The sequence below is a fragment of the Malaclemys terrapin genome, chromosome 6 (genome assembly GCF_027887155.1).
Source record: "Malaclemys terrapin pileata isolate rMalTer1 chromosome 6, rMalTer1.hap1, whole genome shotgun sequence".
Taxonomy (NCBI): Eukaryota; Metazoa; Chordata; order Testudines; family Emydidae; genus Malaclemys; species Malaclemys terrapin.
In genome coordinates, this window is record NC_071510.1 from 15889064 (window position 1) to 15904242 (window position 15179).

A 15179-nucleotide genomic window follows, 5' to 3' on the forward strand; every position below is an offset into this window, starting at 1 on the left:
TTTAGGCACCATTTATGCCAGATTGTTAATAAGGGGCCAGCACCCAATGTGCTTTTTTGCAAACCTGGCCCCAATTTTGAATGCTGAGCACCTGAACATTAGCCCCCCAAGCTTTTTAGAAAATCTGGCTCTAAGTGACATGCCCAAGGTTACATACAGGGTGGATTCTGACCCCACTGAAGTCAGTGGGAGCCAGGATTTCACCCAGAAAGTCTATTGCAGAGCTAGGGTTGCTCTGGGCTGGGACAGGGGGTTGGGGTTAGGAGGGAGCTTTGTGCTAGGGCTGCGGGGTTCGGAGTGCGGGAGGGGGCTCAGGGCTGGGGCAGAGGGTTGGGATGTGGGAGGGAGTTCAGGATGCAGGCTCTGGGAGGGAGTTTGGGTGCGAGAGGGAGCTCAGGGCTAGGGCAGGGGTTGGGGTGAGGGCTCCAGCTGGAGGTGTGGGCTCTGGGGTGGGGCCAGGGATGAAGGGTTTTGGCTGCAAGAGGGGGCTCAGGGCTGGGCCAAGAGGTTTGGAGTGCAGGAGGGGGCTAAGGGCTGGGGCATGGGGTTGGGGCATGGGAGGGGGTGCAGGCTCCAGGAGGGAATTTGGGTGCAGGAGGGGGCTGGAGGGCTGGGGCAGGGGGTTGGGGTATGGGAGGGGGTGAGGGGTGCAGGCTCCAGGTGGTGCTTACCTCTGGCGGCTCCCGGAAGTGGCCAGTATGTCCGTTTGGCTCCTAGGTGGAGATGCAGCCAGGGGGCTCTGCGCCACATGCTGCTCCTGCCCGCAGATGCCGTCCCAGCAGCTCCCATTGGCTGCAGGTTCCCATTGGCTGCAGGAGTTGTGAAACCGGCACTCGGGGCAGTGCACGGAGCTCCCTCACCACTCTTACACTTAGGAGCCAGAGGGACATGCCGGCCATTTCCAGGAGCTGCGTGGAGTTGGGTAGGGAGCCTGCCACCACAGTGCAACCGGACTTTTAATGGCCCGGTCAGAGGTGCTGACTGGAGCCACCAGGATCCCTTTTCGACCAGGCCTTCTGGTCAAAAACCGGACACCGGGCAACCCTAGGCAGAGCCAAGAATGAACCCAGATCTCCTGAGTCCCATTCCTGTGCCTTAACCACAAGATTCTCCTTCCTGTTCAGATGAGAATCTTCATACATTTTGATGCATCATTTCTGAATAACTGGATTGAAGGTAAATAGACACATACGAGACTGCGGAAGGTGGATTTTAATGGAACTTATGTTTTTGTTTTCTGCAGGAACTACATTAGTTCTTCAATCTTTGCTTCCAACTTTCCGGTGTCAGTACCAGTAATTTCGCAAATCTAGTTACAAACAAACAGACAAAACAAAACAACAACAAAAGAAGGTTTACTTTGCAAAAAATGTCTGATTTGATAAAGCAGTAAATTGCAATTTAGAAAGTTCCTTTTTAAAAAAATGTTTGGGATAAACAATAAAATTTCATAAGAATTGCACACTAAAGCTCTGATTCTGCAAACACTCACACACCTGCATAACCTTACACATGGGGAGATTCATATTCAAGGATTGTTCTAACACAGAGACAGAGATTTTGGATTCCTCCTTTTACGCTCTGATTCAGCAAAGCATTTAAACATGTGCTTAACTTTAAACACATGCTTAAGTCCCATTTACTTTGAGGGAAAATAGGCCAGGGCCGGCTCTAGGTTTTTTGCTGCCCCAAGCAAAAAAATTTTTGGCTGCCCCCCACCCCAACCCTCGGCTCTCCCCCTCCCTCCCCCCCAACTGCACCCTCCTGCTGCCCCAGCCCTGGGTCACTGGTAACTCGCTCCCAGGGCGGGTCATTCAGCAGGAATTTTGGATGTGCACAGAACACAGACAGGATTGGTTCCCATATGGTTACAGAACTGCAGTAAAGTGGAACAATTTTCAGCTTGTGTGACTGGAGGATATCTGGATGCATATTATAAGACTGTCCTCCATAAATGAGAAAAAGTTGAGGTGCCTTTATTATTCTTTTGTTCCATTCTTTGTTTCTATGGGGAATGTACTATCACGGTCTTCCTTTTAAACAAATAAAACTAAAACTTAAAAAAAAAAAAAAAAAAGCAATGGCTGTTGAAAATAGCAATTCCAGTCCTAATAACCACTGGGAAGCATTTCTTGCTCAATTTGTTCTACTTTTTCTACAGCAAGTTACAGTGGATCAGTATATTTGATTTGGGGGAAATGAAGTAACAGCTGCCCAAATTGAGCTTGAGCACTCCTGAATTTTGAGGGTGTTCAAATCTGGAAGGCAGGTGCTAGATTCCCTTTCTGAATATTAGCTATATCTGGAAAGGAAAAGTCAATTTCTGCTTCCATGGCTCAGAAGTGGAAATCCTCCTACGTGCCTGGTACTGTATCTAACGCTGCCCAGGTCCAGAGCCTCCCCTCCCTTACTTTTCATTTTAAATTCTAGTGGGATCCACATACCGCCCTTGCTATGCTTCAGATAGAGAGGTGCACCGTCCATTTAGTCCCCCCAATTCCTTCTTTGGGGGAGAGCTCAGGGCTGGAGCGGCAGGAGGTGCGGATGCGGGGGCGGGGGGGAGAGCCCAGGACTGGGGCGGCAGGGGGTGCAGGTGGGGGACAGAGCTGGGGCAGCAGGAGGTTGTGTGGGGGAGAGCCCAGGACTGGGGCAGCAGGAGGTGCGGGTGGGGGGAGAGCCCAGGGCTGGGGAGCAGGGGAGTGCAGGTGGGGGCCAGAGCTGGGGTGGCAGGGGGTGTGGGCGGGGGAGAGCCCAGGGCTGGGGCGGCAGGAGGTGCGGGTGGGAGGAGAGAGCCCAGGGCGACAGGAGGTGCGGGTGGGGCGAGAGCCCAGGGCTGGGGCAATACAGGGGTGCGGGGGCGGGCAGCAAAAAACCTAGAGCTGGCTCTGTTCCTACCATTCACAGCAAGCTGCAGATTTCAGTTCCATGCTCCTTCCCCCACCCTTTCCTGTTGCTAGTGGACAAGGGAATGCTGGGAAATGTAGTTCTTTCCCTGCTCCAGGGCTGGCTCTATAGGCAGGGAGCTAACCAAGGAACTACAGCTCCCAGGGCCCCCTGTTGGTTCTCAGCTCCCAGGCTGGATTCTTGCGCCCTTTGCAAATCTGCCGCCCCAAGCAACTGCTTGCTTTGCTGGTGCCTAGAGCCGGCCCTGAAATAGGCACATACTTAAATGACATGTGCACGGTCTCAGGTTATCCTTTCAGAGTCCCCGTCACTTCACTTTAGGCTCAAAGTGACACAATTATACCCTGATTGCTTTATAATATACCAGTCCCATTATGCAAATGGTCCCAAACAAGTTCCCAGGCATGGTCTATTTCTCACCCCACTGCAAGTAGTCATTAAAACTTAAGGCATTTCATCCCTCCATGTCCCACATAGCACACCCTGGCATCTCTGATCCACACCTGGAATCTCTGTCCATCCTCTCCTGTCCTTGTCCGAGGACAGCCACCACAGCCCTTCCCAGTGGATTCAAATCCCGCTCTTCCCAGCAAGAACCCCCTATAGCCTCTCTGCTGGGGAGCATTCTTGTTTGAGGTGCATCTTCACTTCCCCCTGACCCTCTTCTGGTTCCTCTGGGTCCAGTTCTCCAGCCCTGGAGATCTCGGAGGATAAGCGCCTCTGCTGCTCCCCTGCCTTCTAAGCTCTCCAGCCCTGGTGCAGGGATGCTCTCTTTGCATTCAGCCTTCCCCCAGGAAGTACCTTTGGCTTCCTTCCGGGACCTCCTCCAGTACTCCTGGTATCTGGCAGCTTTTTTCTACCCCTGACTGAATCCAACTCCTCTGACTCCCTCCTACTGGGTCTCTCCCTGATTCTTTATAGACCCCAGGTGCTGCCCTGTTCTATTAAGTGGCCAAACTGGGAGCGCCTATTCTGGCACAGGGGAACTGAACCTGCTTCATTCACAGGGACCAGTCACCGTGTGACAATGACCCACTTGTCTGACCTAGAGATGGACCCCAAACCCCGCCCCCCACCTGCTTCGGAAATCTGCAGATGTTTGGTTCTAGATCCAAACTCTTGAATGTGTTGAATCAAAACTCTGGAACTCAAGGTCCCCAGATTTTGGGGAAAATTCAGATCAAGACTCAAACTATGTGGCTCAAATCCCACAGCTGAGTTTTTTCTTTTGCAAAAGGACTTATTTTCTTAGGCACTCATTTCACACAAAAGCCTGAAATATTTAAAAAATAGAGGCCTTTTTACTCAGTGCAATTGTCACGGAGTGTGGGGGAGTCAGGGCTCCGCACCCCCCACTTCCTGCGATTCACCGTGACTCTCAGCCAGCCAGTAAAACAGGTTTATTAGACAACAGGAACACAGTCTAAAACAGAACCTGTAGGTACAGAAAACAGGACCCTTCAGCCAGGTCTATCTTGGGGGTAGGGAGCCCAGACCCAGGTTCTGGGCCTTCCTCCGTTTCCCCAGCCAGCTCCAAACTGGCACTCCCTCCAGCCCCTCCTCTGGCCTTTTGTCATTTTCCAGACCAGGAGGCCACCTGATCTCTTTGTTTTCCAACACCTTCAGTTGACACCTTGCAGGGGAGGGGCCCAAGCCATCAGTTGCCAGGAGACAGGGTGTTGGCCATTCTCTGTGCAGACGGCATCACACCTGTCCTCTAGGGCTATGCAACAATCACACACCCTTATCCCCCCACCTATATACTTAAAAAATGCATGGGGAAACCGAGGCACCCATACAGTATTTAGAAAAAACATTAAGAACATTCCCACTTTGTCACAGCAACGTGGGCAGGAGTTTCAGAGAAATCCTTCTGAACCAGGCCTAGTCGTTATTAGGAAGGGATAGAGCCAGTTATTGCCTTTGCTGTCATACTAATAAAACAATTATCATTTATGTCGCTATACAATACCTTTTCCGTTTTCTTGTACATCTGGAATGTCGGCATGGCGATAATTTTACAAGAATTAGCCACGTCCTAGAAAAGTGAGAAAAACGCCTGTAAAATCATCTGTCATACTAGTTCTAGAACCATTCATTAAAATCCAAGGTCATGGTTTCAGGCAAATAGCTATAATAATAATAAAGAATGAGTCAAGAGAAATACAGGAAATTCACCTATAAGATAAAAAAAACAAAACAGAAAAGCTGTTTGCATAGTACCGTTGAGCTATTATGTGGCAAGATAACACACAGTACACGGAATGATTACTCACAAGAATGCCTTACAAAGCATTCAGCAAGGTGCCTTTGGTGCTTGTCATTCATGCTGAAGACAACTGCGTCAGTGAGAGCTTTTGCACTACTGTGCTGCTTGTACAACCCCTATAAGAACTTCATTATTCATAGTTTTACCTTGCCACTTGATATATGCACAACAGCTTGAAGGAACTGTTGAGATTTTTCTAGCTCTTTGATACGCTGATGTGAAAATGTCCATATTGCACAGCTGTAGACGAAGGCAGAAATTGCTTGCAGGGGTTCTCAAACTGGGGGTCGGGACCTGTGAGCTGTCAGCCTCCAACCCAAACCCCGCTTTGCCTCCAGCATTTATAATGGTGTTAAATATATAAAAAAGTGATTTTAATTTATAAGGGGGGGTCGCACTCAGAGGCTTGCTGTGTGAAAGGGGTCACCAGTACAAACACTTGAGAACCACTATGCTACAGCATGGTAAATAAAATGTCAGCTCTTTAAAAAGAGTCAATGGAATGTCCAGCTAATCCTTTATGGCTACTTGGTATCTCTGCTATTAGCTGGAGATCCTTCGCTATTTTTAGTAAAATGCTATAGACTTTGTTTGCTTTGGCTGTTAGGGTGACCAGCAGTCCTGATTTTATAGGGATAGTCTCCGATATTTGGAGCTTTGTCTTATATAGGCACCAATTCCCCCCCCTTGCCCACCTCCCCACCCGATTTTTCACACTTGCTGTCTGGTCACCCTATCGGCTGTTCAGTGCCAGATCTGCCGCTGGTGTAAACTGGCGTGGCACCGTTAAATTCAGTGGAACTATGTGAACAACAGCAGTTGAAGATATGGCACTGCACCCTCCAGAGCAAATAAAGGGGGATGCTCTAAATTTAAGCACAACTGAGAATGAAAAATCTCAGGACAAAGATTGGTGAAAATTCAAAAAGCCGGCAGTTTGTTATCTGTTACTATCTACATCTGTATTGGTGACTCACAGTATCTGTATCAGGGACGTGGCCCTGAATCTGCTCTAAATGACACCTGTGTAAATCAGGAGTAATTGCATTGAAGTCAATGACTGGTACGTCCTTTCAAAATCAGGACCTATCTGTACTGCCGGGTTTGACAATGCTGTGTTTGGCGCTGGCTTTGCAAAACACAATCAGTCAGGTTTTTGATTTGGCAAAGATCAAAACCAAAGGTGATTTGAATCTGGTTCCATTTTATTTGAACGATCAACATTTGGAGAGTAGGCAGCCATTTCACACAGGTGTTCTGTTTTGGCCCATTTCTAATCTATATTAAATCACTAGCTACTAATGTCCTCTGTGGAAATGGGATTGTATTTTGATATCTGATTTTCTTGAAAAAAGGGACATGGAAGGTAAGATCTTGCAATCTCTTGCAGTCAGTGGGACTGACTTCTTAGGTGAGTAGGGGCTACTTATTAAATGCACAGATCAAGGTCTAACATTAAAGACAGTGAAGAGTTTTGAGAGCTACTGATGATAAAAGCCAGGTATTCATTAACTATTATTATACCATGAACATGATTTCAATAGCATGATTTCAACTAACCTGGGTTCAATAGCTTACCTCTGCCAGATCGATATCCACACTACAGAACATCACATTGTCGTACCGAACAGCCAGATCCTTTAGGAATAAATGGAATACATATACTTGTTTGCTGAAGTACCATTAATAAGCATAGCAATATGTTAGCATTATATCTCCAGTACAGAAGCTACACTATTAAAAATAGTTGGAGTTTCGTATTAAATCACAGATCTAGTAACGGCCAGAGAAGGGCTGTGGGATTCTCTCCAGAAATGGTGCATTCTGATGGAATGAGCATTCCACTGAGATTTCCCACTGGGTGCCCCTAATTGGTTTTATTTTCTGCTTTGGGCTGGGAACTGAACTCTGCTTGCACTCCTAGATCCCTCCAGATGTGATGCCTCCGGGTCATTGCTGAAGCAAATTGGCAGGGCCGTGTTGGGAAGCTTCCTGGGTTGCTGCTGGTGCTGTACTTGTTACAGGGGTAGGAAAGTTCAGGAGTCCAGTGCTGGCTTCTCTCACAAGCACTAGATGCAAGTCAGCAGCCCACCGTTTACCCAGAAATTCTGGGAAAATATTGGAAGAGATTCAAGGGGAACCAGAACCAAACCTCCGGCCTTCAGGGATTTGCTCCCAGATCTAAATGTCACATTTGGCTACTAATTTCATACAAGCGGCCAGATCCAAACACCCCCAGACGTGCTGGTGTTCAGAAGCCACTGCCTGGCTCACAGGAAGAGCCCATCTGTAGATGAGATGTACACTGGCCCAGCAGATTCACAGAGACAGGATTGGGGGAAGTCCTGGTTCAGCAGCACACAGCCAGCACTGTGCGCCGTGGAGGACTGTGGACTTTTCTCCTGGCGCTGGAGCCACTCCTCAGCCACTAGTGCGTTATTAGGGTTGCAGTCGCTTCCGCTGTGCCCCTCTAATCCCAATTCCATCTGTCGGGCTGTCCAGTATGACCAGGAAGTCACAGAGCCATTGGTCACATCCCCATCCCTTCCCTGGCTCAGCCCCCTCTCACCCTAAACCCAATCCCTGCACTGGGAACATAGGGATCCTCTGTGGAGCAATCCACTGCATAGACTTCTGGGATCCTGCCTCTCCCCTGTGCAGAGGAACCAGAACAGTGGCATGAAGCCCAGGCACAGTGGGATGAAGGACAGTGTTTGCCTCTTAGCATTCACATGGTGCTTTACATCTCCTGAGCATCATCCAATCAACGGACTCGCCCTCCTCTTCTGTCTTTTTAGACCCCTGATAGGAGTGAGAGGCTCTAGCTTCGCTCCATTGGCAGCAACAGCGCGACACCAGTGTAAAGCTGGAGTAAGGCCGTGCTGAATCACACCCTCCATTTCCCAGGACATACTAGAAGGTTCGAGGGAAAGGGAGTCTCTTCGGGGGCTCTCTCATGTTATTAGCTACTCATTCTATGCTAATAGCTGGTGGGTCAAGCCTCTCATTAGACTCTGCCTGATTAAAACAGTTGCTGAGCAACAAATGAGCATGGCTGCAACACAGCATCTATCCACAGGGAGCCAATTAGAACAACAGTTGTGTGTGTGTGTGTGTGTGTGTGTGTGTGTGTATGGGGGGAATGCTTAATTCTCCATCATGTGACATTAGCCTGCTGTCTTCCTAGCAGGCATCACCAGATTCATCCTCCTCCCACGGGCAGTGATCCTCCCTGACAGGTCACAGGGAGCAGCTTTCAAGGCATCGTCCATATGTTTTTCACTGGAAAGACACTGAATCATCTGAACAAGTCCCGACACTGATTTTAACATAAGCCTACATCACTTGCTCGCTCAGTTATATATAATGCTGTGAAGATGTCTCTTTTGCTTTTCCTTGTATGGAAATCAGGAGCAACATCATCCCCCTGTGTGAAAGCGAAAGATGGCAAGAAAATCCCTAGTGTTTCAAAATACATTCTGCAGCTACCCTCGTCAGTGCTAGAGAAGCTGGAAATCCCTGCATGGAAAGGGGAGATCGGGTGTCAGGGATCTTGATTAATAAAGGGTCATTGAGCTGTGTAAACTAGATTTATACTTCTTTGCATCACTGAAGTGATGGGTGATTCTGCTCCCACCTGTTTGCAACTCATTTTGGGCCAGATTCTGATACGCCAAGTCATGTTGAGTAGCCCCTCCCATCACAAGCAGGCCCCATGAAGCTAATAGGGCTATTTGCAGAGTGAGAATAAGAATCAGAATAGGCCCATTGGCAAACCAGACTCCATCAGCATTTTAATTTCCACGGGATGACATGAGATAAAGCATTCTCCAAAGAATTCCCTGTTGAAATCCCCAGAGACCATTGTTTTCATCATCCCTGTGCTAGCAGTGCGGGTGAATCCATTTTCTTGAGTATTCACTGAACAGTCAAATCCTGTCCTCAGGCTTGTGCATACTGAAAAAGTGGAGCCCCAAACAAATATCCTGGCCTCCCCTGGGCAGACCTCATTCCTGGCTATACTAGACAATTGCTGACAGTCCCACCAGCGAGTCTCTCAGCAGCAGCCCCGGCATGGACGCTTAGCCTGAAAAAGACGTGTTTTGTTCCTGATCTCTGTGCAGTGGAGTACAGGAAACAGACCAGACAGGCAACCTAATCAGTAACTAGCGCACAGTGGGATAGTAGTGGAAAGACTCTCCTCACCCCCTTTTATCTACAGAACAAATACAGCACGGGCAGTGGCAGTGGCAGCTTCTATACTCTGACTCACCGATGGCCCTCAGCCCTGAGCCTGAGAGATCACTTCTGGGGTTGGAGGGCAGAGCAGAGAAACAGAGAGGAGGGAGAAGCCCTATTAAATCATCCTGTCCATTTCCCTGGCAGTGCAGGACTCCTTTACAGGGAGGTATTGCAATATCCTACAGTAATGCCCTGCAGTGCACTATGGTCATCATGCATTGTTTAGAGGCCATCATTGGAGAAAATGAAGTAAAGGAAGAGTTGTTCACTCTAGTACATTTCCCAGTGTTTTGTTGAGACGAGTATTAAAAGACCAAAGTGACGGGGCTTCTATAATTGCCCTTGGTGGAGACTATTCAACAGTTCGATAGACCTCACTGTCCCATGGTTGTTCAATATAAGTTTTCCCCTAATCCCGCGCCATCAGTCTTTGGGCATGTCTACACAGCAGCCGAGTGGTGTGATTCCCAACTCCTGCAGACACCAGCTCTCGTCGAGCTAGCCCCTAAACACAGTAGTGTGGCCATGGCGGCATGAGCAGCAGCTTGGGCTAGCTGCCTGAGTACTTGCCTAGGGTCTCCGCCAGGCTCAGACCTGGGGCAGCTAGCCCCTCCCGCTAGCCACCCCCAGTACACTAGCTTGAGTAGAGAGGGAATGTGTATGTCTATGTGAGCTTGGAACCACACCTCCCAACTGCTGTGTAGACATATCCCTCGTCCATTCCCTGTGTAGTTCCATCTTCGTGCTGAATCAGTCCGTTGCCTGTCTTCTGAGAGACAATAACGGTGCCATGCAGTGATGGTCTTTGTGAAGGCTGGCAAGGAAAAGTTGGTCCAAGTGCAGAAAAAGCAGATTCACAAGAGCTCAAGCCCCCTTTCATGCACTGGCACAGTGATGTTTTTGTGCTTCCCAGTTGCGATACTCCTGACACACAGCAGAAATGCAGCAGGGTTGGAGGCTCCATTGTCTGCCCGCTGAGCCCCAACTAATATCACAGCTGCATGCTCATCTGGGAGGGTTTTGCAAGGTGCCCGCCTGCTCACTGGAAACTGGACTGAGACTCTCAGCTCCTTTCATGTAGGGCACCAGCACATGGGACTAAATATCAGTGACTGATCCCTTGGCTGAGATTTGAACTGGTGACCTGCATTCCTCTGTTTGTTTTCATCTCTCACAGGAGGGCAAGGTGCAAAAGAGTGAAGGGTTTTCTTTTCAAAGAGTTTATGCTTCTCAGTCCTCAGTCTCATAACTGTTTACATCATTGCTTTTTAAACATTACCACAGCTTGCAGCAAAACCACCAATGGGGCCTGATTTTGATTCATTAAGATGTTTCCACGCCAGGGTGTCACTTTAAGAGCTTTGCTAAAAGCCTGTTGTCTCTAATGGATGGAAACATTCTCCATCTAACTTTGTTGCTGATTTCCGGTATTAGACATTTTCACTGTAGGTTATTATGACCCCTTGGGTTCCTGGAGTCCTTAATGCACTTTCCAATTGTTCTAAGTGATAAGAGCGCTGCACAGATAAAACTAAGAGATCGATACAAGTGAGGGCCAAGTTCTTGCAATCAAATCTGTGTGAGAGGACCTCTGAACCAGTCTGTTGACTTCAGTGGGACTCTGCACAGGCACGGATCTGCCTCTGCGGATCCTTTTGCAGAATCAGGGCATAGGATCAGAACCATTATACAGCACTGAAATGTAAATGTCACTAGAATAATATTACTGGCTAAGACTTCATTTTCTGCGTTCTTGGTAAGCTCTGGTTAATGAATCCTCACAGCACCACAGAGAGATAGGTAAGTATGATTGTCCCTGTTTGCCAGAGAGAGGGGGTCCATGTCTCAGCTGGAAGTAGAACTCAGGAGTTCATAGATTTTAAGGCCAAAAGGCACCATAATGATTATCTAGTCTGACCTCCTGCACAGCACAGGCCATACAATTCCACCCTGCATCAGGTCCACAACTTCCTGCCTCCCAGGTCTGCGCCTCATTCTCTCTCTCTCTCTTGCTCTCTCATTCAGTGCTATAAGCTACAGCGTGCAGAAGGGTGTGGGCAAAGGTGCACCGCTCCTCACGGCATTGTGTCTGCAGGAGGTGTAGTACCTCTCCTCGGGGGGCACACACAGCAATGGCGGCTGCTTCTACACTCTTTTACCTTCTCACCATCCCAGCTCCGCTGGTCCAGACAGCAGGTGGGAGGTTCTACCTTTGTCCCACGATCCCTCATGGGATTTCTAGCACGGCTGTAGGCCCTCGACTCCCCTAGTCCTTGCTTGCACCGCGGGAACACAAGGCCTGAGACTGTGCTTTGCCCCCATGCAGGGGCACAAGGGAAGTCAGGTTCATTCTGCACTCTTTCCCCACGTGTCACCTATGCAGAACTAGGCACAATCTAGCCTAAGTGTTCAGAGGAAGAGAACTCCCCATGAATTCAGGTGGGAGACAGGTAACGCTGGTTCAAATTCAGAAATGGAGAGGACCCGGGAAGAGGGTGAGGATAGCAGCAGGTCTAGCCACACTGCCCAAGTGTGACGGGGCATATTTTGAAGGAGCTCCAATCTTTTTACTTCCAGAAATCAAGGCTGTGCCTTTTCTCCCTATAAAATTACTTGAAGGCTCAGAGCATGTGTTTTATGTCCAAAGGACAATATAGGTGTCCCCTCCCCTGGATGTAGATCATATATCCAGGATGCAATGGAGTGGTGAATGCCTTCTTTTCTAATTCAACACTGGCCCTTTCTGCAAAGGGACACTCTATGGACTAGAAAAACAACAAAGAGTCTGGTGGCACCTTAAAGACTAACAGATTTATTTGGGCATAAGCTTTCGTGAGTAAAAACCTCACTTCTTCGGATGCAGTTTCAGCTACACAGGTGTAAATCTTGAGTAACTCCATTGACCTCAATAGAGTTGTTCTGGATTTACATCAGACTCTGAGCTTGTGGGTTTTTTCCCATGCAATGTCAATTCCCGCACCCCATTCTAGGAGTGGCATGGGATGGCAATACTGTACTCACACGAATGACAGGATCGGTTGCTTTGCAAGGTCCGCACCATTTTGCCGAAAAGTCAACGACGACGAGTTTGGAGCCTGCGGCCTTCAAAAAATCATCAAATTCACTCTGAAATGAACACATTTGCGTGAAAAGGAAGAGCTGCTGCATAGGCAGTGGATAAAGTTTTAACAACCTGAAGATTGTTGGCAAATGCACGACAAACAAACTATTTGCTCTACTGGACTCTTCTAATGTTTAACGAGAGAACTACACTTCAGCCCTGATTAACTTTCATTTGTGTTAAATTAAACAGCACAAATATATAAATACGGGACGCATCACAACAACACACTCCATAAGATGGTCATGGTAATCATCATAGAAACTCCTTTGTTTTCACAGGCCATGGTGCAATGATGCAAGCTCTGCTAATATCGATTGCAAACCATTATAAAAATTGGACGTTAAAAAGTCCCCCTCATAGCAATGACATCAGCGTTCCGATAGTAACCAGTACACTCCAAAGAGGAAAAAGCAGAGGAAGACTGCAAAAGAGGAAAAAGATGAATGAAATAAGGCACATACAGCATGAAAATAAAAAGACATGATGGTCTTGTAAAGGCAAAATCATCTGGTGGCCATCTTGGATCCTCTTAAGGACAACTAGGCGTCCATCTTTGTGAGCCTTCTTGCTCCTTCCCCACCCTAGTTTGGCGCCCCTTTCCTGGTTTCGGCAGGAATAAGGGAGCTGTCAATCATATAATCTGCCCAGTGACTGGAAGTCTATATAAGGCGGCGTTCTGATCAGATCGGGGCTGCCCATCTAAGTGGCAAAGTGCAGAGCAGACAATCAAGGGTAGGCCATTCACCCCACATGGGTTATTCTGATTAGGGAATTTCTCACTTGCACACACTCACTACATCATCTAGGAGATTCACATACTACACCCACGACGACGCAGGTAAAGGGTAGAGGGAGGGTAGGACTCATCAGTTCACCTGAAGAAGCTCGATCATCCCTGCTTCGGGTCTCCACTTCCATCCAGGGGATCTGGTGACCTGCTGTGCTGCACCAGACTAAGAGGGAAAAGGCCTCTAGAGATGGTAATGTGATCTTGTGAGTCTACTTGTACTGTTCCCTACTGTTACAGCCTGTCTTGTTGGTTATTTTGCCATGTTTATTTTACCTTTGGGGTCCTTGCCATATTCTTCCCTTAAATAAAACCTCGTTGTACCTTGATTTGTGAAGTCTTTTATACAAACCTCCGGTGATAGATACGGGTAGGGGACGAACCTAGGTCCGAAATATCTGGGCCACTTTTACTTTAGTCTCCTGTTTCGGTCAACAGTCTGGGGTATTACCAAGCTTTCATTGCCACATGTCTGGGAAAATCTGTGTAACTCATTCACAGTTCTTCCCTGTATACATAATGTCATGGCAATAAAGGCTTTATAGGTTTCCATAACCTCAACCAAGGAAAGAACCATATTCTCTGCTAGGGCAAACTGGTGCACTTCCAAAGATTCCAACTCAGCTGTGCCAATTTACATTGGCAGAGAATTTGACTCCAAATCAATATGAATAACGACGCATTACATTTTGCATTTCCGAAGCACTATAGGAACATCAACTGATTCAGTCCCACAACACTCGCACAGTAAGATGAATCAAGCATTTTTATTCCCTGGAAATTTGGACAGAACATTTAAGTGCTTTGATGAAGATCATGCAACACATCAGTGGCAGAAATAGGATGAGAACCTAGAATAGCCTTGTCCCGTGCCTCAAGCTGTTGGACCTTACTGCCTCCCAATTACCAGTGGTCACAAAAAGATAATTTATTAAAGGGCTGGGTCATACGCCCATTTAAGTTGGTGTTATTTGCCATGCAAACTACAAATGGACAAACAAAATGGTATTGAACAGCAATACGCAAGTAAAGGTTGTTTTGGGGGACTATCTGAATTAAAAACGGTTACTCACCTCTCGGAGCTGTTGTTCTTTGAGATGTGTTGGTCATGTCCATTCCAATTAGGTGTGCGCGTGCCGCGGGCACAGTCGTCGGAAAGTTTTTCCCCTAGCAGCACTCATCGGGTTGGCTGTGGAGCCCCCTGGAGTGGCGCCTTCATGGTGCTCAATATATGACCCTGCCGGCCCAGCACCGCCTCAGTTCCTTCTTGCCAGTTACTCCGACAGAGGGGAAGGCGGGTGGGTTTGGAATGGACATGAGCAAAACATCTCAAAGAACAACAGTTATGAGAGGTGAGTAACCGTTTTTTCTTCTTCTTCGCGTGATTGCTCATATAAATTCCAATTAGGTGACTCCCAAGCCTTACCTAGGCGGTGGGGTTGGAGTTATGGAATTGCTGATTGGAGCACTGCTCTGCCGAAAGCCCCATCATCTCGGGAGTGCTGGACGACAGTGTAGTGTGAGGTGAAGGTATGCACCGAGGACCAAGTTGCTGCCCTGCAGATTTCTTGGATTGGGTCCTGGGCCAAGAACACTGCTGACGAGGCCTGGGCCCTCGTGGAGTGTGCCGTAATAGCCGGGGCTGGTACTTTGGCCAGCTCATAGCATATGTGGACGCATGAAGTGATCTAGGAGGATATTCTTTGAGATGAGACCGGGAGGCCTTTTATCTGGTCTGCCACCGCTATGAACAACTGGTTCGATTTTCTGAACGGCTTAGTGAGCTCAATGTAGAAAGCTAGTGCTCACCGAACACGGAGGGAGTGCAGCCTCTGCTCCCGGTTACTGGCATG

General features: G+C 48.1%; 1 protein-coding gene across 1 annotated transcript; it reads right to left on the minus strand.

The window, feature by feature from the left end:
* Positions 1–1216: 1216 nt before the first annotated feature.
* On the minus strand, positions 1217–12586 carry LOC128839782 (thioredoxin-like). Its single transcript, XM_054033055.1, has 4 exons — positions 12437–12586; positions 6752–6811; positions 4877–4942; positions 1217–1309 (listed from the first exon to the last, which is right to left on the minus strand). Exons 1-4 carry the CDS (start codon positions 12581–12583, stop codon positions 1247–1249), a joined length of 336 nt encoding a protein of 111 aa, XP_053889030.1. The 5' UTR covers positions 12584–12586; the 3' UTR covers positions 1217–1246.
* Positions 12587–15179: the final 2593 nt, after the last annotated feature.